This window comes from Lepidochelys kempii, chromosome 14 (genome assembly GCF_965140285.1).
Source record: "Lepidochelys kempii isolate rLepKem1 chromosome 14, rLepKem1.hap1, whole genome shotgun sequence".
Lineage (NCBI taxonomy): Eukaryota > Metazoa > Chordata > Testudines > Cheloniidae > Lepidochelys > Lepidochelys kempii.
In genome coordinates, this window is record NC_136393.1 from 10643703 (window position 1) to 10666014 (window position 22312).

The 22312-nt window shown below is 44.6% G+C and overlaps 1 protein-coding gene across 2 annotated transcripts; it reads left to right on the plus strand.

Moving 5' to 3' along the window:
* Positions 1–2216: 2216 nt before the first annotated feature.
* TMEM100 (transmembrane protein 100) lies at positions 2217–11422 on the plus strand. 2 transcript variants are annotated; one of them, XM_073310605.2, is made up of 2 exons: positions 2217–2565; positions 10181–11422. In XM_073310605.2, exon 2 carries the CDS (start codon positions 10247–10249, stop codon positions 10649–10651), a length of 405 nt encoding a protein of 134 aa, XP_073166706.1. In that variant the 5' UTR covers positions 2217–2565; positions 10181–10246; the 3' UTR covers positions 10652–11422. The 2 variants fall into 2 exon arrangements, with proteins under 2 accessions (XP_073166706.1, XP_073166707.1); XM_073310606.1 differs by lacking the exon at positions 2217–2565 and adding an exon at positions 2572–2819.
* Positions 11423–22312: the final 10890 nt, after the last annotated feature.

Below are 22312 nucleotides of genomic sequence, written 5' to 3' on the forward strand. Positions count from 1 at the left end.
GAACTCCTTCCTCCAGTAACCTGTTCATAGCTGCGACTAGGTTTTTCTGATTCAGCTGGTCTCCCCTTGTCTAATAATAATATAGGAATGCCTGCACCAGGCATTTACTTAATACCTTCCATCCAAGGATCAGTGAGGTTGGTAAGTATCTCACTGCTAGGGAAACTGAGGCACAAAAAGGTGAAGTAACTCACCCAAGGTTGTCCAGTGAATCTCTAGTAGAGCCAGGAATAGAAACCAGGAGTTCTGGCACCAACTCCTTTATATTAACCACAAAACCACCTTTCCTTTATATTTACCTACAGCGATTCCTCCTCTTTATCTCTGTCCCAGTCTCTCCTGTCACTTTTTATTCTCTGCCATTGTCTCTCTTTCTCTGCCTGACACCTGGTCTTTCTTTCCCCTACTTCACTGGTCCTCGCCCACTGCAGTTCTCTGCCAGCCCTGCATTTCTCTCTCTGCTCTGTCTCCTTCCCCAAATCTCTGCATCCTAGATCCTTTTTCCCCACTCATCTCCATCTACCGTTGTTCCCTCCTCAGGTCTTAATTCTCTTTACCTCATAAGCATATGGAACTCCCATCAGCCCTCCCTATGATGAGCGAAGGGGGTGATGAGAGAAAGTGCGTGGGGCAAACAGTGTCTACTATCTTCTTCTCCCCCATCTCTAACTCACTGTGATAGTAAGCTGGGAGAAGGGGATGGAGGAAGAGGAAGCAGCCTTGGTTGCCTGCTCAACCCAAGTAGTCCCCTGTAGGTGGGAGGAGAAGCTACAGGGGAAATCTTGCTCACACCAGACAGCTCTGCTAAAGAGAGACAGCTCGGGTGAGATGAGTGATGGGATGAAATACCTGAGATCTGGAGAAGAGGACAGGGGTCCTGAGGTCTGTCCAGGACTCCAGTGACTGTCCTGAAGTCACGTCATCAAGGCATTCTACCAGTGACAAGGTTAGGTAGAACTACCGTTGCTTTGTGATATATTCATACAGGGCTATGAAAGCGTTGGCCTAAAACATTGGGGTGAAATACACCCCACGTCTCATACACTAAGCTCCACTTACATTAGATTCCATTCTGAGGGAGCTGGCCTGTCTTTTGGGGTGGATGAAAGGTGCTGCAAACATAAGAATCAGAAAGGAGTGCTGGACAAAAGGTGAAAATAGCAGACTTCTTGTATAAATTGGTGGCAGTTCTCCAGAACACCTCTGGCCTGACTTTGACTGAATGAGACACAACCCATGGTGGGATAATTTAAGGGATTGCATCTCCACCACCAGAAAGAAGTTAACACAACAGGAAGAGGGTGAAATCCTGGCCCCAGAAACATTAATGGCAAAATTTCCATTGACTTCACTGGGCTCAGGATTTCACCCCAGAAAGGGGAGTCAAAAGTACATGTACATTCTCAGCGACAGAGACTGATTAAATACCTCCGGTGCATTGCTGGTCTATCAAGCATTGATTAAATAGTGCCTTTTAAATGTAAGCTGTGGCTAAACTTAACCACAAAAATCAAACAGACCCTTCCCCCAACATTTAAGGCAAAATTTCCCGCTTATATCTAAGGAAACAAAGGAAGCCACAAGATTAAAAATAACTAAATTCTTGATATTATATTGACTGACAGATTGAAGGCTAGAAATTCCCTTTAAAAGTTTTTAAATAAGATTGATAAACAGCCTCAAACTTTATTGCACTAAGAACATCGTTCTAAACCTGATGCAAGCTGCATTCCTTCCAACGTGATTTTTGAGCAAGTAGAAGCCAGTTGGGAGCCCCTCTGGATTTCAAAGCGCACTGTGCTCCGGCAGAGCTTTTAAACAACCATAAGACACTGATCCTGCAACGAACTCCACTTGAGCAGACCCCCACCCCCCAAACACCCCCCCCTCCTCCGTGCCCCACTGAAGTCTCTAGGGCTCAGCACTGCCTCAGCAGTCCTGCCACTTGGATCAGAGCCTTACACCACTTTTCAATTAAACTTCATACAAGAGAGTGTGTGTGTGTGTGTGTGTGTGTGTTTTGATTTGGGTTTGTCAGATATCCGGAGCTGCTGTAAAATGCACCTGTTTCCCCAGACTTGCTGGATCTACGTTCATATAGGGCGCCCATCACCATGGTCTTTGAGTGCATTTCAGAGGACCTGAAAGGGGGGTTCCGTGCTGGAGCGGGTGGGTGGATGAGGAGGGAGTATTGTTGTTATTATTTCTGTTACCCGAGCACCCAGGGGCCAGGTTGGGATCTCCGCAGGGGCACGTTTGCCCAGGCTGGGGGCTGGACGGCCGAGCCTGCTCCCCTCCTGCCCAGCGGAGAGTCGGACCCCAGAGAAGAAACCAGCCAAGCAGCTTTCCAAACCTCCGGCCCGCCCGCCTGCTCCAAAGCGGCTCAGCCCTTCCCAGCCACGCTCCCTTCCGCCGAATTTCCCCCGGTCCCTTAATGGTCTTCCAGCCTGGCTCCGCACTTTGCTTACACTCCCTTGCGCTGCGATGTGCGCCCCCCCCCCCCCCTCCGCTGTGTGCGCGGTGCGAGGGGCTGGCTGCCCCAGTTCCACTCCGGCCGAGGCGAAGGTAAGCGGCGCGCCCAGGCTCTGGGCTCCGACCGCCCGGGCACCCAGCGGCATCTGCGGGCCCAAAGTTCACGCCCGCTGGGTACTGAGCCGGGGTTTTGTGCACCAGCCCGCGGCTGGCTCAGGCGCGTTCCTGGAGGAGCGGGAGCATGTGCGCTTTGTTGAATGGGACCCAGAGCTGCGGCGCTGTTGAGGGGGATTTTCTGGGTGTAAAGGGAATCACGAGGGATGCGGGTCTTTGCTGCGCCGGTACAGGTGAGCGGTCACTGTCCTGCAGGTCCAGGAATTCTTTCCTTGGGCACAACTGTTGGGAGCGCCGCTGGAACAAACCCGCGGCGTGCCCGGTAGGAAGGTCCGCCCGAATGTAAGCGACCGCGCTCCACTTGGGAGAGGTGGGTTTGATCCAGTCAGCTGCGGTTCATCGAGGACGTGTCTACCTGGTGTAACCTTCTATGGGGTTGGTCAAGCCAGGGGTGGGGGGAGCGACCCCAAGAAAAGGATTTCGTTCGCTAATAAACCCTGGAGTTGTTTAGATGTAGAGTAACTTCTACAGAACCCTATTCAATGTCTGTTGGTTTAATCCTTGTTACATTCAGGAGGACTTTCCCCCATAAAGGTACAATGTGTAGCACATATCCTTCTTAACTTTAAGGTGATGTATGAATTTCTGATACCAATACTCTTGTACTTGGAGAGAGTTGCTTCTTTTCTCTCATAGGGGAGTGTATGACCACCGTTTTGTGCCTGGTCATGCCCACTCTCTTATATTTGACTATAGACAGGACAGGTTATTAGTTTACAGGACCATAGGGGTGCATGGTATGTTGTAAAGTCTCCCTCTTGAAAAATTTTCAATTGCTAAATCGCATACAGTGCAGATTCTTCCCCCATCCCTAGCCCCCTAAGATTATGGCTGAGAAATGAAAAACTACAATAAACTTTTTTCAGAGTAACAGCCGTGTTAGTCTGTATTCGCAAAAAGAAAAGGAGGACTTGTGGCACCTTAGAGACTAACCAATTTATTAGAGCATAAGCTTTCGTGAGCTACAGCTCACCTGAAGAAGTGAGCTGTAGCTCACGAAAGCTTATGCTCTAATAAATTGGTTAGTCTCTAAGGTGCCACAAGTCCTCCTTTTCTTTTTGCGAATAAACTTTTTGTAATTCTTGCATACAGGAATTTTGTGTAGCAACCAATATCAGCACCCCCGTCCACACTGGGATGCAGCCTGCATGTATATTACATGTACCTCTGCTACCTTTTTTGTCCTGATCCTACAGGCTTACTCCTGTGAGTAAGCACAGAGTGACTACAAAGAACTACAGAAGGTGCAGGACAACAATCAGGCCCAGAACATCTATGCAAAAAGTCTTAATCACCTTCCTCCACTATTGCATAAAAAGCAAAAAGGTGCAAAGGCTGTGGCAGCTGGCCCATTCCGTCTATTTGCACTTCTCCAATGGTATTTGGCATGGAGCTGATCTCCTGAGAGAGCATCACATTGGAACCTTTCATAGTTTGAACATGAGACTTGATTTATAGATTTCACATCTCAACTTTTCTACTTTGATGGGAGATAAGTTTGCTGTGTGGATTCAGGTTTGCTGAGGGGCACTGCTATTTCACTGCAACATATTCAAGGGTAAATGCAAATCACTCACAGAACAGCATATCTATTTCTAAGCATGCCACAGGCACCATGGTTTGTTTAGCACAAACATCTTAGTTAGAGGTTTTTGAATAGACTTTCTTATAAAATGAATACAGTGGATGGCAAAAACTGTTTTTAAAAATACCTTCAAGTACACAGTTGGTAGTTAATTCAGAATATTCCTTTCTTTCTCCTGCAGCAGGACTATGCTATACCTAGTTAAAGGTTTCATGGGTGGAGGGGGAGTGTCTAAAGTTCAGCTGGTAACTTTGTTAGGCATCAGGCACAACAACTTATTCAAAAGGATAAGAAAGGAGATCTTCTTAGCTGATCACTGACATAAGCTAAATGTATTTTAGATATTCGTGGGTGTAATATCTTAAGGATCTGGAGAATAACAGAAGGTATCTGTGTAAATGCACACTTACATTTATGGGATATTTAAAAACAACTTCAGTTTTATCATTCCATGTATTCATTGCCATCCTCAAAGGCCCTGCTGCAGAGTTAAAATGATCCTAACACTTTACCACCTTCCCATGCCTATAGAAAAGCAATGGTGAATAAGCCTCATAACAGAAATCTTTGCCGTTTTGGGAGGTAACCCAGCTGCCTGGTGATCTCACAGCTGTTACTGCCCTCGATAACAGTTTCCCTCATTCTGCCGCTCTCAAAACTGTCCCACTGAACTGCTCTAGGTTCTGAGCCCTTAGAAATCTTATTTAAAAGATTCAGAAAAGAAAATGACAGCCTGATATTAAATACAATGGAACAGTATTTATCAGCCTAGGACATAGGATTCAGTTTACTGAATAAAAGGGGAAGTTTTCAGTGTAATAAACCTATATAAGAGCAGGGCACTATCAGTAGAGCTTAAAGCGCTTTACAAAGGGAGGTCAGTCTCACTAGCCACAGTTTACATGTAGGGAAACTGAGGCACCAAGCTGTGAAGTGACATACCCAAGGTCACCCAGCCGAAAAGCTGAGTCTAGAACCCACATCGCCTGAGTCGCATCCAGAACTCTATCTTTTAAGCTGTCTTTAAGTGGGATAACCCCTCATCATGGATATCGGTTTAAGGGTTACATTGGGCAGTAAAGATTCAGATTCCACTCCAGCTCCCCTCGAGCTCTTTTGCCAGAGGCTTTAATGGACAAGGATGTCCTGAGTTCCAATGCTCATCGCTGAAGGTGACACGCTGTCAGAGGAAAAATACCAGGGTCAAAAGCAAGAGGCTGCTGTCACCAAGGAAATAGGCACTAAAGAGCAGAGGCAGGGGTCGTAAAAAGTCCCCCAGCCTGTTCAGAAGCCAGTGTAGAGCAGACCCTTATTTCCTTGCAGGAGCCTTATTCTGAAGAGCTGATGTTACCCAAACTCTGTTCTTGTAGGAAACCTCCATGCTAGAGCCATATCATGTCCAATTCATCATCCAGCAACAACTAGCACCCCAAAGCCTGGAGCTGCTCTTTCTGCTGCCTGACTTTACCTCAGAGTGACAGAGGAGGCTTTTTAAAACCGACTCCCCTGCCCCCCCATCCCAGCCCCTTACCAAGTGATTTGCTGTGATGGATTTCAGATGAACATGGTAGGTGCACACAGCTGGATATTGTTTTCAGCTCTTTTAAGTAAATCTCCTCTTACATTTATTAGTGGATACTAAAGTAAAACATTCCTCTACCCCTTTAATAGCTTTTCCTATAGAATAACTGATGTGACACCTTTGCCCAAGTGAAAATAGCTGCTTGGGAAAAAAACTGAATACAAAGAAATGTGTATTCACTAAAAACAAACTAATGGCCCAATCCTGTTGGTATTGTTAGTGTGCCCTTCCTAGAAGTTCCTACTTTATAAACCCGGGGTGTGTTGACCAGGTGATGTCAATCAGGATTGACTTCACTTGATCTTCATCAGTTTACACAGGCTGAGGATCTGGTCCTTGCTTTTCCAGGAGTGTGTACGTTTACTACATGCATTTGGAACAGTTTCAGTTTATTTGTGTTCCAGTAACTCAAGGTGGCTTACCATATTTTTGTAAATGAATATTTGTGCACTTATGCTCTCATGTAGAAACATATCCTGCCCCTTTGAAGTCAATGGGAGTTTTGCTAAAGAGTTGGATGGGGTCAGGGTTAGGCTGTAGGTGATTTTGGTACTTTTTAGGGAGGATTTTATGTTTCATATTGTTCATTTTTGTTGTTTGACACAGAGATTGCTTACTGGGCAGGCAAATTAGCTTCTTCCCATAATATTTTTAATCTGCATATTTGTCCTGACTTTGTGAAGTTTGATACTATGCACCAGGGTGATACAATGCTTATTAGGAATGTACATAACAGACTGGGACGGGAGCAGAGGGACAGGGACGCTAGGTAGTCAGCAACAGGCATTTAAAAGAGAGGTACAATGAATGTTTTGGAAAATGAACAAGTTTATTATGGGCCTGATCCAAAAGCCTCTTGAAGTGAATGGGAACTTCCCTGCTGCTGTCAGTGGGCTATGGATCAAGTCCAGACGTGCTAAATCATTACTGTGGGAGATGTGGTAAATAATATGTCTTTTTATAATGTCTGGGAAGTTTAATAAGACAGAAATGGAGCTAAATAACACAAAGGGTTTGACCCACTAACAAAGCTAAAAGACAACATTCCGAGTCGTGTTCTCCATTGCCCTGCTCCTCCTGTAGTGACTTACATGGGTACATATTGAATATACACTGGCACCATTCTGACGCAGGAGCATTTCACATCTTTACACGGGCGTAAGTCACTGCTCACAGGGTAAAGCAACAGTGGATCAGACAGAGGACTTTTTGCTTGCAATTTTTAGTAATGCCTAAGATAATCAGAACAGCAAGATTAAAGGAAAAGGTGGGTGTTTCTCCATTCCTTCAGCTTGCCCTTCAAAGCAAATGGGATGTGTGCACCAAATGCCGATGGCCTCCTTTGACCGTCCCAGATGTTGTCGAGTCAGATTCACCTGAATGGTCAGAAAGACTGTGTGGAGGCCCATGGATGGCAAGTGGGATCAGCCCAAGCCCTGCTCACTGCAGGGCAGGGGGGTGTGCGTGTAAAGTTTTGCCACGTGGCCTCAGGAAAGAAAACACGTTGTAATCGAAACAGGCGAGTCTGGTTGTTAACCCACAAAATTGGCAGGGGGCACACAGGGACAGGCATAGGGCCTGAAACTACATGTTCATTAAACAAATAAGGGGCATGTGTACACCAGGTGTTTATGGTCTGAAAATGCCTCAGTACATGCGATACAATTAATTAATTGGAGCACACTGACTCCAGATTCATCACAATCTCTGGGGTCCTTTAAGGCTACTTCTGTGCTTGAAGCTGGGGGATGTGACTGTGATATGTACATGCTAGTGCACTATGAATAGTATGTAGCCACAGTAGCAGGATCCATGGCAAGCGGCAGCCTCACGTACGTAGCCATGGGGGTCAGGCAGGTTTGTAATTAGGAGGCTGCTGGCCCGTGTCACTGCTCGCTGCTGCCCATGCTACGGTGGCTACCCTATTTTTAGCGCATTAGCTCAATGAGCGCTAGTGTGAGCATGTCTACGGGAGCAGGGAATCACACCCCTTGCTGCAAGTGTAGACACTTAGCTAAAGTGTGCTAAGTTGCAGGCAAGCTGACTGTGTCCCATTAAGGACTGCTGTAGTGATCAATTGGCCAGTTTAACAGCTTTAGGCTGGAGTTTTCAAAGAAGCCTAAGGGAGTTTGAAAATCAATGGGAACTTAAATCCCTTTGACAATCCCAGGCCTGATGTATTGAAGCTGCAAGATTATGGCATAGAATGAGCCTTCACCGATACAGGTGCATTTGCAGTTGTTTTTTTTTAGAAACGTTCAACAGTAACCCCTTTCTCTAAATAACTCATAACTTCAGAGACAACGTATTGTTCGATGCCAATAGGGGACAGACTCAGCCTCAGTGGGTGAGAAATGTGAGCTGTCAATATACAAAATAAGCAGGGATTTGGGGCTGGGGTGTTGAGAGAGTCTGGATGACGGAGGAGTTGGAATAGTTTAAAATAAACCAGGTGCTCGTTGGTATTTCCCAGCACTGATTCCACAGTGCTAGGCACCTTGCACATTACTGCATGGCCATAGTGACTAGGAACCCTGAGCAAGGATGAGATGAGAGCCTTGTTGTGCTAGGTCCCATGCAGATGAAAAACAAATGCAGTTCCTGCTCCAGAGAGCCCACAGCCTGGGATTTTCAACTGAGCCTATAGGAGTTAGGTGCTCAAATGCCATTGAAATTCAATGAGATTTGGGCACCTAATTCCCTTATTTTCTTTTGAAAATCCCAGATGAGTTAAAATATTTATAAGGCCCTGAGCATGCACCAGTTTACACATACACTTAATATTACTCAGACAAGCAGTTCTACTTGTCGTGAGTGGCAGAGCCTGAAGGAAAGGAGTAACTTTCGTTCATTTAAAAAAATAAAAACAAAAAGTAAAATATTTGATCTATCAAATGAGACATTTATTCTCTGAATTATTCATTCATTACATGGACAGCTTCAAACTCTGCTTCCAACTCAAGGCTGGAAATTGAAATAGATATTAGAACTGTCAAAATAGGTTTGATCAAAACTGTGCGTTTATTCTGTAGATATATTTAGGTTGAGATTTTCAGTGTCGCCTGGGGATTTGGATGCCCAACTCCCATTAAAAATTGACAGATGGTATTACTGCTTACTGACTTCCTGTCTGCATTTAGGCCCTGATTCTGCAAAGTCTTACTTATCTCAGTGGGGCTATTCAGTTATTACTCAGTGTGAGTAAAGGGGGAAGAACGTGGCCCTTTTGTATGATTGTAATGATTTGCTTTCAAAGAAGCTGTAATAAAATGATTTCCGAGAGCCAATTCACAGAAGGCTCTCAGGAGGAATGCAAGTTAAGTACAATTATGGAAGTTGCAACACTCTGTTATGAAACTAAATAAATACGTAGTATTGCTTATTTGACCTGTTCCCTACTGATGGGTGATATCCGTTGATCTAGAGTCAGTGACGTGCTATTTATATATTGAGAAAAAAGATGCAAGAAAAGCAAGAAGGATGTGGAATCTAATAACTTATAAACAGTTAATAAAGATCAGATTTATTATTGTAAAAAGCTTCCTGGTTTTATTTATATGTATAAATAAAATCATAGAAGGAAGAGCAGATAATTGTTATAAAAATAAAAAACTCAATCTCCCAGGATCAAGCTGTTATATTACTGTTTCCTAGTTTATGTTTATATTTTTATTTTAAACTGCCTCGATGCTTCATGTATTTTGGGTGAAAATGCATCAGACCTTCCGCCTTCCTTTAATGCCCCAAGCCTTATTAATGTGCCTAACTTGAAGTAGGTGACTAACGTCATTGAACTCAGTGGGACTATTCAGAAGCTTAGAGTTAAATGGGTGCCCGAGTCTTTCCAGGATCCGGGCGTAAATGTAGATGGTGTGGTGATGAGCAATGCCTATATATTAAAAAGGTGAAGAGAGTAGGCCAAGCAAGCAAACTCACTGGGCCAAACTCCACAGCAATAAGCAGGTCCAATTCCACTGAAGTCTAAGAAGTCGCACCGATTTAGCACCAGCTTATTGACTTTAGATTGTACAGATATAGCTGAAAACAAGATTTGGCCCAAGACCCTTCAGGGCAAGCATTTGTCAAGCTCTGTGGCTCAGTTCCTTCAAAGACTTATGCATGTGCTTAACTTCAGGCCTGGGGGTAGCCCTATTTAAAATCAACTCCAGTCCACTGCAATCAAGAGGAAATACTCACATGCTGAAAGTTAAGCCCAGACATATATCTTTGCACAATCAAAGATGCTATGTTTGTGCAGCATCTATCACAATTGGGCCCCGATCCGGACTGGGACCTTTCCGTGCTACCCTAAATGTGTGTAATAGTTAAAGACTTGTCAGCTGAATGCTTGCATCTTCTTTCCACAGTGTAAGGCGTATTCAGCAGAACCTGGTCTAGCCTAAGAATTTGCCTAGAAAGTCCAGAAGCACAAGATGACAGACGAGCCCATTAAAGAGATTCTGGGAGCTCCAAAGTATCCTGAACCCGTAACGATGGAGAAGAGCAATAACAATGACTGTGTGGTAGCCACTGTCCCTTTGGTCAGTGAGTGCCAGCTGACTGCAGCAACTGGAGGAGCGGAGCTGTCCTGTTACCGTTGCACTATCCCCTTTGGCGTGGTCATTCTTATAGCTGGAGTGGTGGTCACCGCCGTGGCGTATAGCTTCAATTCCCACGGCTCAATCATCTCAGTGTTTGGACTGGTCCTCTTGTCATCTGGACTCCTCTTGCTGGCTTCTAGTGCCTTGTGCTGGAAAATCAGGCAACGGCACAAGAAAGCCAAAAGGCGTGAGAGTCAGACAGCGCTTGTGGCGAATCAGAGAAGCTTGTTTGGTTAGAGACTACCAGGAAAACATTGAACAGAAGAGCGCTCCCTTGTAAGTCAATTTGACTATTTATTGATAAGTCAGACTGCAGGAGGTTTTTGACTGGATTGGAGTGAAAAAGGGTTGGATTAAGAGACTCTAGGAGCATCTTTGGAATTGTTAGTATCTGTCATTTCACAGACTTACAGAAAGTGATATTTCTTCCAAGACAGAGGGGGGAAAGAGGTGGATTTTATTTTTTTTCCTTCACAGAAAACAAATTTGTCATAACTGCGGTCAAGAGAATTAGTCAACACTCAGATACTATTGGAAAGGGAGCCCGGTGAACAATCAAGAAAATAACTTAACCTGATCTGATGTGCCAGAAACCTGCTTAAAAATAATACTCACTGTGAGGTCTGACCAAGGGAGGAGTTGTAGCATTTGAACAGATGACAAAAAAAACCCATGTGGTAGATTGCCTTTGACTTACGTTGTTCTAGGGACAAACAACTGTGATTGCTCAATAAGCTGATGTGAGGATGGCAGGTCATTTTGGTTTGTTCCAATGAGTTATCGGTGGTACTTTTTTAAAAAAAACAAAAAACAAAACAGTAACATTAAACTTGTTTTACTATTGAATAGAGGTAGGTCGCTATTTGTAATTATATTTGTCCAACATAAATAACGAGGTATGAGTATAGCTTAAACAAAAGTGAGTTTTTTGTAAATTAAAGTGGTCGGATTTAGCACTTTTGATGAGTTTGATATAAAAAAAGATGAAAAGTGTACAGTTCATTTACAATAATAAACATTCAGTGCTGCTAGAGCTTTAGAAAGTCTGGCATTTTTCATTGTTATCAGGACTGCTTGTCCTTTCAGCTTCAATCCCCGTGCTTTACGATTTCTTTTCACATCCCTGTGTAGACCAATAGCTGTGTTAATAATTTTGAACACAGACTGTCCTGTCTCATCTATACTTACAAAGCCTATGTTTGATTTGATATGTTTTCCTTATTTACATCTTCAGTAAAGATGGAGCTACATCAAAATTGTAAGGCTCGGTCCTACAAAGACTTATGCATGTCAGCAATAGCATTCAGACTGTGAAGTCGATGAGGTTACTCACAAGTTACTCATGTACATAAATATATACAGGATCAGCCTCACAATTACCACTGTTTAGATACGTAGGGCCCAATCCTGCAGATACTCTATACCCGGTGTAGTGCTCATCACCACAAGTAGATCCATTGGTGTCATTGGATCTACTCACAGTAGCAAGCACATACGATGTGTGATATTCTGTGGTCACTCAGTGCTTAAGGTGCTTGCAAGTGCTCTGCTTTATTCAGTGTGTGGTTCCAACTGGCTGTCCATTACAGGAGCTTCACTCAATCCTGCCCAGACTCTGTCTGGGAAGCTCAGTCCTTAAAGGCACAGTCCCTGATACTATGCAATGGGGCTCAGAATTTAAACAGAATACCATTTTACATTATCTTGAATTTCTCCAGGTGCATGTGAATGTAGAGGAAAAAAGAGGTCTCTATATTTTACAATTGTATGTACAACATCTAGTAGAATTAGGGTAGGGCCCTGATTTAGGAAAGCACCCCTATTCAGTATTGCATTTAAGCACACATTTAAATACTGCAGTGAATAGGGTTGGACTTAAGCATGAGTTTAAATGCTTTCAAAAATGAGAAAAAACAAAGATTTGACTGACTACACATAGCGAGCAGATTTGTGGACTAAGAAGGTGCCATTTTTACAGTCCCTTTGGTCAGCCCTCTAACCTTAAATGTTCATCAAGAGATCCAAGGCCTTTGAAAGAAAGGAGATTGCACTTCTATCTACTGCTTTACAAAACAGCTTGCACTGCTGAAAAGACTGAAGCAAAACAGGATTGTAACTGAAGACCATACTGTTTTTACAGCAGTAAGTAAAGACTCTGCAGTCAGTTTTTATTTGGCACCCTATTCCCTTCTGAGTTAATAGAAGGGAATAGGCTGTAGCCTTGCAAACAATTTTTTGGTCATTATTCATGACAGGCAAACACTGGCAACTTAATCACTGATAACTGGTAAGATCTGCCATCAACTACAGGCTCAGGTTACACAAAATCATTTTCTGTTCAAAACTGGGTGGAACAGAGACAATAGACATTGTCTGGTGCAGTTGTCCCACTGGCACAGCTCTCTGCTCTGAAATGCTTTATCTACCAAGGCTGTCTTGCTCCATTGGTTAATTGGGTGGGTTGGTCCAGAAGGAAAGCAAAACAAAACATTCTCAAGTGATAGCATGAAAGATAAATGCAGGTGACTTTCCATCTAGGACCAACGTGAGAGCCCTGATCCACACCTTCTCTTGAAGCTAGTGGCAGATCTGTTTGCCTGAAAGACAGGTTGTAGTATCAGGCACTTACAGTTCAATGGGCAGAATTTTCATTTCTTTTTGTGAGACCCAAGTGGCTGAAATGGGCTTTAAAAGGACAACCAGAAGTCAGCTAGGACTGGACTGTTGTTCAAGGCAAAGGCAGACACTGCAAACATTGGGAAGGGGAAACGGCCGGGTCAGGGGATGGCCTTAGGTGTTTTGAAGGCAAGAGTGGAAAATATTTTCAGAGCCCCCCTCCCTGCCTCACAGCAGCCAAGCAGTATGGCACCCCTAGCCATTGGTGGCCACGATGACCCCCCCCCTTCTCACCCAGCCCCTGGTCACCGTAATCAACATAATGGGCTAAATTCTGCTTCCCTCAGAGGCCCCAATTTAACAAAATATTGAAACACATGCTAAAATCCCATTAAAGTCATTGGGATGTCACTGAACTAGCACCTCCATCTACATGCTAAAGGGGAGAGAGTTTGTAGGTGGGCCTTTCCCCCTCAAATGCATCTGTACCAGGGCCTGGCCTGATCCCATTCCTTCCCACATACCCCCATCTCCCTGCATGCCAGGATGGCTTCATAGATGGGATCACTGACCACACCTGTTGAACAGGTGCGGTAAGGGGAATCCCTCCCCAGGCTCTCTCTGGCCTGGGAGTGACCATGCCTGGATAGCTTTCTTCCCCTCCTCCCTAGCAGGGCTTATGCTTCTAAACTCCCTAACTTATCTGGGGCCTTGTGAAGCGCACGCTGTGTTTTAAATAGAGCAGGCTGTACATGTGGGAGGGGATGTTTGGAGTCAGTATTTGCGTTGCTACACTCCGTGGTTACTTGACACGATAATAAAACTGCTTCCATCAGAGGAAAGCTGACAACGCATTTTAGCACTTTCATAGCACCAACTTAATCACGGCAGGAAGCTTTCCTGCTACTGGGAGAACATGTTGCGTCACCAGAACATCTGACACCGGTGTCCAATGTCAATCACTTTGCTTAAGGTCATTAAAAAATATTAGGGTGTCCCCTTACAATATAAAGCCTTTGCATGACTGACAATTAACAGGAAACCTATAGCATGCTAAATAATTGAACAGGTGCATTCAAGAAGTGTCTTTCCTGGTTAAAAATGAGAAAAGTGATTGACATCAGCGCAGCTGGGGTGGGCTGGTCAAACACGACTCTAACAGGCCTGTCAAGTGGGTGTTATGGGAAAGAAAATAAATTTTTCTGCCCCTTTTTTGAAAGTGGAATTTTATGGACCGCAGTGAAGGGAATGCCTTCAGCTGGAGTCTGGGTCAAGATGGAAAGTCCAAGAGTGATTTCAGTGTCATTAGGGTAACTCGGCAGCTTCTGCACTGAGATCTGGCGACACGCAGGTATAGAACTGGTGGGAGAAGACACCCAGGCTGCTCACTCTCAGCAGCAGAGGTCTTTCAAGGTATAGATTCTCCTTTGGAGACACTAAAGTATCAACAAGCGAGCTTGCATGTGACACACACGGGACGAAAGCAAATTAGAAATGCAAACTAGACTAGGATCCATAAAAGGCCAAATTCAATGGTGGTTAAATGAAGGGGGCTGGATGGGGGCAAGTGAGGGCACATATTGACCGTAGGCATTTATACAGAGGCAGAATTTTCCTTTGTGATCAGCCTGGCAAATCTCTAGTGCCTATTCTATTCTCTCCTGGGTGAGTAATTCCCACTGCTGTCAATGGGAGATCTGCACCTGCAGGGCAGGAGCAGGCTGCTTATGCCAGTGTCTGCATTGCTACTAAGAGGGGCAGTAAGACCTTAGCCTTCTGGGAGACAATGGTGGACTGCATTTCAAACCTTTAGCGTACAAGGACCAAGCCCTCTGACGTTCACCAGTGCACGTACAGCATAGGTTCTCATACCAAGGGAGTGTCTCAGAAGAGAAACACTGAGGCCGGAAGAGGTATCTGAGCGTGGGACCACGGCAGCTCCATCTGCAGAACTCAGTCATCACCCAGGCAGCCTGAGAAGGTGCACCTGGACTTCCCCCGGTGAGAGGAAGTGTATCTAATGCTCTGTAACATGATTACAGGGAAAGGTTTCTTCCCTATTTCTCCTTACTTTAGGCAAGCAAAAAGATAATACCCTGGAAAAACAAGCCCCTTATTCTGGTCTCATTCAGAAGTGAGACAGAGTTTATCAGGGGATTGGTCAGAGGACTCCTTCCTTTGCCTGGAAGTTCTAGGTTCTGTTCCCTGTTTTATCACTAAGACACTGTGTACCATTGGCCTAAAGATTAGCCCACCCTTTGCCAAAAAGTGGCTGTTCGTTTTTGGTGCTCAGTTTTGGGGCAGTTTGAGGCGTGTCGGTAACACACGTTGCACGCCCAAAGATAAAGGCACACAAGCATGTGACTACTTTTGAAAAGCTTTTCCTCAGTCTCCCTCTATGCTTGCTCCCCATCTGTAAAATGGAGACAATACCTACCTGCCACAAGTTGCAATACTCAAATAACTGATGCTGTTCAAAGGGCTGTAAGGGCCCTCCGTGGCAAGGGCTAGAGAAGGCCACAGTGTTGTTGTTATTACTTTCACTATACCAGAAAATGGGGATACCACATTCAAGTAGCTCTGAACTTCTGTGACGAAACCAAAGCTGCACTCAGTGAACCCCCCAAATGAGGCAGCTGCACACACAAAACTCTGCCTATGTTTGACAGAAATTTTTCTGAAGCCCGTGAGCCCTTTGAGCTAATCAGAATTTGATGTATGGTGTCATGCCAAAGTCATGCAGTCCCCATGGTTTTGCATCAAAACCATTTGAAACTCAACAATTTCCACTGAATTCCACTTGGCATTTTTCATTAGAAATCCAGAACTCAGGATACAGCCTCCTCAGAGATCAACACTAGTTTCCAGTTAAAATGCCTTCCCTTCTTGTATGAAAAGACATTGAATGCAACAAATGATACTTCAGTTTTGGGTGAGGTTGTGTGGGAGTCCATGCAAATTTTATTGTCTCCACTGCTTGTCTCTCCCTTCCTGAAAGCTCTGGCAGCATCACACAAGAAAAAAAAATTGCCTTCACACGGATAGAAAATTATCTAATTGGGAATTGCTCTGGTGCACCAGAGCAAACGTGGGGATCTTAAATAATAATTTAAAAATCTAAGTACAGGAAATTGTGTCTGTAACTACACCCTGTGTTGCTATTGTACACAACGCCTGTTATAGCCTGGAGTTATCTTAGGACTTATCTACAAGTTGCCACTTTAACAGCGTTGCCATAAATAAAGCAGCACAACCCCCTATTTGGATGCCATTACCCTGGAATACAAGTGTTTATCATACTATAGCTTATTCCGGTTTGGGAACCGAAATGAACGACACTGGTATAAGATCACGTTATTCCAGTTTAATGGCATCCATGCTAGGGCTTTACAGGTAAAACTATATTGGCAAAAATTAATTAATGAATTAATTAATCAATCACATCCCTGAATGTGGACAAATGCACCATGAAATGAATGATGTACCTGAGATACATCAATGATATTTTCATCCTCTGGACAGGTGACCTAAACTACCTCATAGATTTCCACCACAACTTCAGCAACCACCGCCATCTGTTCAACTCTCTATAGAACATTCCCACAGTAGCATCAACTTCCTGGACACCACAGTCAGCTTCAGCAATGTAACCTTACAGAAGGCTATATACAAGAAATCTATGGATCACCACCCCTCCCTTCACAGATCCAGTGACTACCCCAAACATACCAATAAATGTTATCTACAGCCAAGCAGTCAGATAAGCATAGGCACCGACTCCGTGGGTGCTTTGGGGCTGGAGTTCCCATGGTACTTAGGACTTTCTAGGAGGGACAGGGGAGGAGCGGTGAGGAGGCGGAGAAGAGGCACGGCAGGGACAGGGACTTGGGAGAAGGAGATGGAATGACAACGGGGTGAGGCTGGTGCAGGGGCGGGGCCAGGGTGGGGTCAAACACCCCGCGGGAACAGTGGAAGTCGGCACCTATGCCATAGAATATGCTCTGATGAGAAAGTCCAGGACATACGCTTTAACACACAAAACCACCTTCACCATACAAGGACACTCCACCAGAAAAGTAGATCACAACATAGAATGGGCCACCCAAATACTCCAAGAGAACCTGTTTCAATATGGAACTAAAACTCCCCTCCAGCGACACACCCCTAGTTGTCACCTACTATCTGATACTGGAACCCCTACAGCATATAAACAAACAATTACAGCCCATGCTTGATGGACATCACATCCTGAAAGATATCTTTCTTGCGCCCCTCTTCTGGCCTTTAAATAACCCCTCAACTTCTCCAAGCTCATCATCAGACACAAGCTCCCCACAGACCAGGACACACCAACTCGAAGCGGCACAAGACACTACCAGATCAACAGATGCAAAATGTATAGGCATATCTTCACTGCTATGATGATCAACAGCCACCACAACTCACATTTCAAGATCCCTGGATCCTACACATGCCTATCACAACATGTGGCATACCTCACTAGCTGCACTAAATGCCCTAACAACAACTATGTGGGCGAAATGAGACAATCACTACACTCTCAAATCAACTCACACAGGAAAATGATAAAAGACAAAAACACCATATCGCCAGTGGGTGAACACTTTTCACGAAGTGACCACTCTATATCTGACCTATCAGTCTTCATCCTCAAAGGAAACCTGCACAAAACTTTCAAAAGACAAGCCTGGGAGCTTAAGTTCATAACTTTGCCAGACACTAAAAATCGTGGTCTTAATGAAGACCCTAGATTTTTGGTTTATTACAACAATCTATAACTCACTAAACAACCCACTTTTTTTTTTCCCTTTCCTTTCCCCCCTCTGAATGGAGAGGTGTTAACTGGCTACTTCACCTTGAATTGTCTTTTGAAAGATGTGTTAAATACTTATGCTCAACAATTTGTTCCACCTTGTATTTAGCTGTGACAAGAATACAGTTCCCAGACCTGAAGAATTTTGTGTAAGCGTGAAAGCTTGTCTCTCTCACCAACAGAAGTTGGTCCAATAAAACATATTACTTCGCTCACCTTGTCTCTCTAATATCTTGGGACCAACTCAGCTACACAACCACTGCATACACATCCCTAACTGACAGTAAACGTGTGTGTAGACCAGCCTTTATAGACAAGAATACATAGGGCAGAAATTGCTGCTTAAACTGCAGCATCGATTTGAATTTTAGGCTCTTATTGAGATAATTAATGTCACTATTAACGCGAGTGAGGACCGATCACCTCTCTTATGTGAGGGAAATTGAAATCCTTGTGTGCTAGCCAATGCATTGAAATATTTCTTATGGGGAGATTTGCATTTCTGTTTCACAAAGCACCTTTCTTCTGTCAATTCAGTTCACGCCCAAGTGCTTTGTGCAGTAAAAGCCCAAAACTGTGTAAAACCACCTTAAAAATATGGTTCTGTAGAGACTATATTGATACTCTGATTTTATATAGAATATCTACACCATATGTAAGAATATGGAAAGATACCGTAGCTTTTAAAGTGTGTGTAGATTGCCCAGCTGGAGGAAATACATTTAACAGTTTATGGAAGATAAAGTCTTGTTTGTAAGACACATTGGGCCAGATCACCAGCTGGTGTAAATCAGCTCAGCTCCAAAGAAGTTAACGAGGCTTCACCATTTCCACCAGATTAAGATCTGCTCCCCTCCTCCCCCTGTTCCATTTCCCAACAGCCCCCCACCCCAATCACTAGAGTCATCCCATCATAATGTGTTTAATGTGCTACCATCATGTAATAACCACCCTGGCTAGGTGAATTCATTACAATCAAGCACAGGGCTCTTTGAAACTCACAAAGAATGTCCCAGGTTCTAGTGAAATAGACACATGGCCATAGCTAAACTGCAATTTAATCTCCAAGAGTCAGAGCCACTTTATACAGTAAAACAATTAACAGACTTTATTTATTTATTTAAAGGCCACCAGTGCTCGGCCCAGCCATGCTACCCTTCAGTCTAAGGTCCCAGGTTTGTGAATTGAGTTAACAGCTTTCCTGGAAAACTGGCCCATGACATTATTTCCTTGTGAACTCCATCCACCTGTCATGTTAGTGCTTGGTACGACGCCAGCACTGGCAGGAAATAATAGGCAGCAGGATACTGGTGTGTGTCAGTGGCCCTGACCCTCCCATTCCTGAACATGAATAAGTTTTGAGCTTGCAAGGCGTCACAGCGGATCGGCTTCTGGGCCACAGAAATGTATGGGTGGGATGCACAGCTATTAAAATAACATCCAGCCGGCTGGGCTGCAGAAACCGCACTGTATGGGAAGAGACAGTGGTGCATTGTCTCTGGCTATTACTGTAATGCAGCTCTTTGTTCTTTTGCCTGCCCTCTCAAAGGCAGGGAGTTATACAACGGCTAGTTAAAACAAGAACAAAAATACTAATTTCTGGTCCATCAGTGTCTGAATGAGCTGAAATTCTCAAAGACAAACCCAAAAACTGCAGCTAACAATTTCCACCATTAAGATCCAGTTTTCCAGCAGATGAAGAAATATATCAAACATGTTGAAAAAACAAACAAACAAAACAAGCAAACAGAACAAAACAAAAAAACTCTTACAGCCAGAGATTGTTTTCAGACCCATTATTCTCTATTTTATAGCTGTTTGTCATCAATCTGGTAACTGAAACTGTACCAGTGCAGCAGGTGTCATTGGTAGCTTTAGCAGTTTCCTGGGAGAAATGAAAGCCACCCTGAAAGAGAGATTTAGGACCAGACTGTGGTTTTGAAGCTGCAGCTGTTGCTGGAGAGTGGTTCAGGAAATGCTACAGGAGAGGCCAAGGAAGGAATTGCTACTGGAGACAGCCTGTGGCAGTGGCCGCTCTCCGGTCCTTTCAGCGTGTGCACTGCAGTGTGCATTCTTCCATGCTTGGCCAGCATTGCCATGCCTCACTGGCAAGCTAGCATCCATAAGGCCAGGGTGCTAACAGAGAACAGCGCCCGAGTGCCCCAACAGGTTTAGATAGAGCCCTGTCACAAGGCAGCAGGAATTCTCTTTATGCTCTGTCCCCGTGTAGAGCAGGGCACAATCTAGGTTCTTCTGTGACAACTCCCCATCATGGCATCCCCAAGCCTTAAGACCATAAAGCTGGAGCACACAGCCAAACGGTCCAAACTGGCTTCCGATTTGAGGTACAACGGTTGTCGGGTGTCTGACTTCGGATACCTTGAAGGAGCCTGAAGGGTCTTCTGAGCACCAGCCCTGTGAGGATCAGGCCACTTTAAAGGCATCTCATTTTGACATCCAAAGTCACAAGTCACTTTTGAAAATCTTGAGCCCTCAGACGCTGAATAAAAACAACATGCTTCCCTGATTGCACAGAGGAGCAAATAGCTGAGCCGGGTAACTAATAATTGAAACAACGTGGAGTCTGATGGCACCTAAAAGACTAACAGATTTATTTGGGCTTTTGTGGGTAAAAAAAAACCACTTCTTCAGATGCAGGGAGTCATGGAGCCCGATGCATGGAGTCGAATAACTGAAACGTACAAGAGTGCTACAGAAAAAAGAACCCTCATTTCCGGGGCCGGTGGACGGGAGCCAGAAGACGCGCTGGAATGGCACGCTGGGATTGCAGCTGAAAGGAAACTCTTTGTTTGTAAGCCAGCAATCATCCTCCCTCTTTTAGCCTGGCTGATCCCACAGTCCCTCCTCTGGCAAAATTCCTGTTCACTTTCAATGAGATTTCTGCCCAAAGGAATCCAGTGGTCATAGCTTTTCCTGTGCTGCTAGAATAGTGCCAGCCTCTCATCTCAAAGCTGCCAAACCACCTGGAACTAACCCAGGAGAGTTTCATGCTTGTCTTTTATGGACTCCCCTCACCTCCCGCTCCACAACATTCCTTGAAGAGCAAAGCAAAATTGTTTACCGTCTCCTGACAGGCATGGCATTTCTGAGATTACGTTTCTTAGTTTCATAACAAAACCTATGACTGCTAGTCACATTGTAGGTCTTCCGAGCTGAACCAATCTTTGCAAGCCCGCCCCATCCCTTGTGCAACCAACTAGATTTACTTCTCGTTTAAAACAAGGTTCATAATAGCCCCAGAAAAGTGCAGTCTCCCAAGAAAGGAGGGAAAGGCAACCGTCTGCTAGTTTAAAAATATTGTTAGTATCGCTTTAAATCGTGAGATGAGCGAAGGTCACGTGACTAGAGGGAGACACTACAGAAGATCTGAAGTTCTGATGCAGTGGAGATTCACCTTCCATGCAGGACTCTCCTCCATGCCCACAGTGAAGTGCTGTCTAGCAACCAAGAGGTTCCCCTCTGCTGTGTTTGGGTCTCCATGGCCTTTTGGCACCAAGGTTGAGGGCAGAAAGAGGCAGGCAGGCGCTGGGCCTGATCTGCAGCGCCTTCTCCTGCAAACCCATCAGATTTCCCGTGACAGTCTGGCAAGGAATTAGTAGGGCTTAACTCCCACTGGGAACCCAGGCCACACACAACTAGGAGGGGTCCCAGAGGGAGTTAAGCCCTACTAATTCCTTGCCAGACTGTCACGGGAAATCTGATGGGTTTGCATTTCCTGTGACAGTCCATTGCAACAGTACAGAGGCAAGACTGGTCCATGCAGACCTGGGAAAATGAGTAGAAGGGATCAGACGTGGCCCCTCCATCCCATATTCCTCTTGTGCAGGCAGTGTGTAGGGATCTCCAGGACTTATGCCTCACTGAGTTTCTATGCCCATCCAGTTCATTCCTCTGACTTTCTCTGTGGGAGGCGGCATCTGGGCTGTCATAGCAAGGTACCTCACTGTTACTTCTCAGTGCTCCAGTGTAATAAGCTGCCTCTAACCAGGAAAGTAGCTTACCCATCTCTACAACTCACAACGCTTAAGCAAACTTGTCTGTTCCATCAAACTGGATGTAATGAATCTGAAACCTAAAGCAAAATGGATTGAGAAAAAGTTAACCCAAAACCCCATACAAGCTGAAACTGACAAGCTCTGTATCTTGCCGTTAGGGTTATGCAAGTGCTGCTCCCCACCTAATGGCAGAGCAAAGATCTCTGACAATTTCCAATTACTTCGCTCAAGAGAAGAGCCTATTGTTTTAGAATACCTGGGGCCAGATCCTTCGTTGGTGTAAACTGATGTTGTTCCATTGGCATCAGTGAAACTATGCCAATTTACATCAGATGGGAATCTGGCCCTTTAAAAAGAAAAGTAAGCTTAGTTTTTCTGCTAAGTTAAATATCTGTTATCTGTATCCATCACGCAAGCAGAAAGGCCTTTCAG

What these genes read in the sequence shown, in the direction of transcription:
- TMEM100 (XM_073310605.2), top strand. Translation starts at nt 10,247, where the DNA reads ATGACAGACGAGCCCATTAAAGAGATTCTGGGAGCTCCAAAGTATCCT.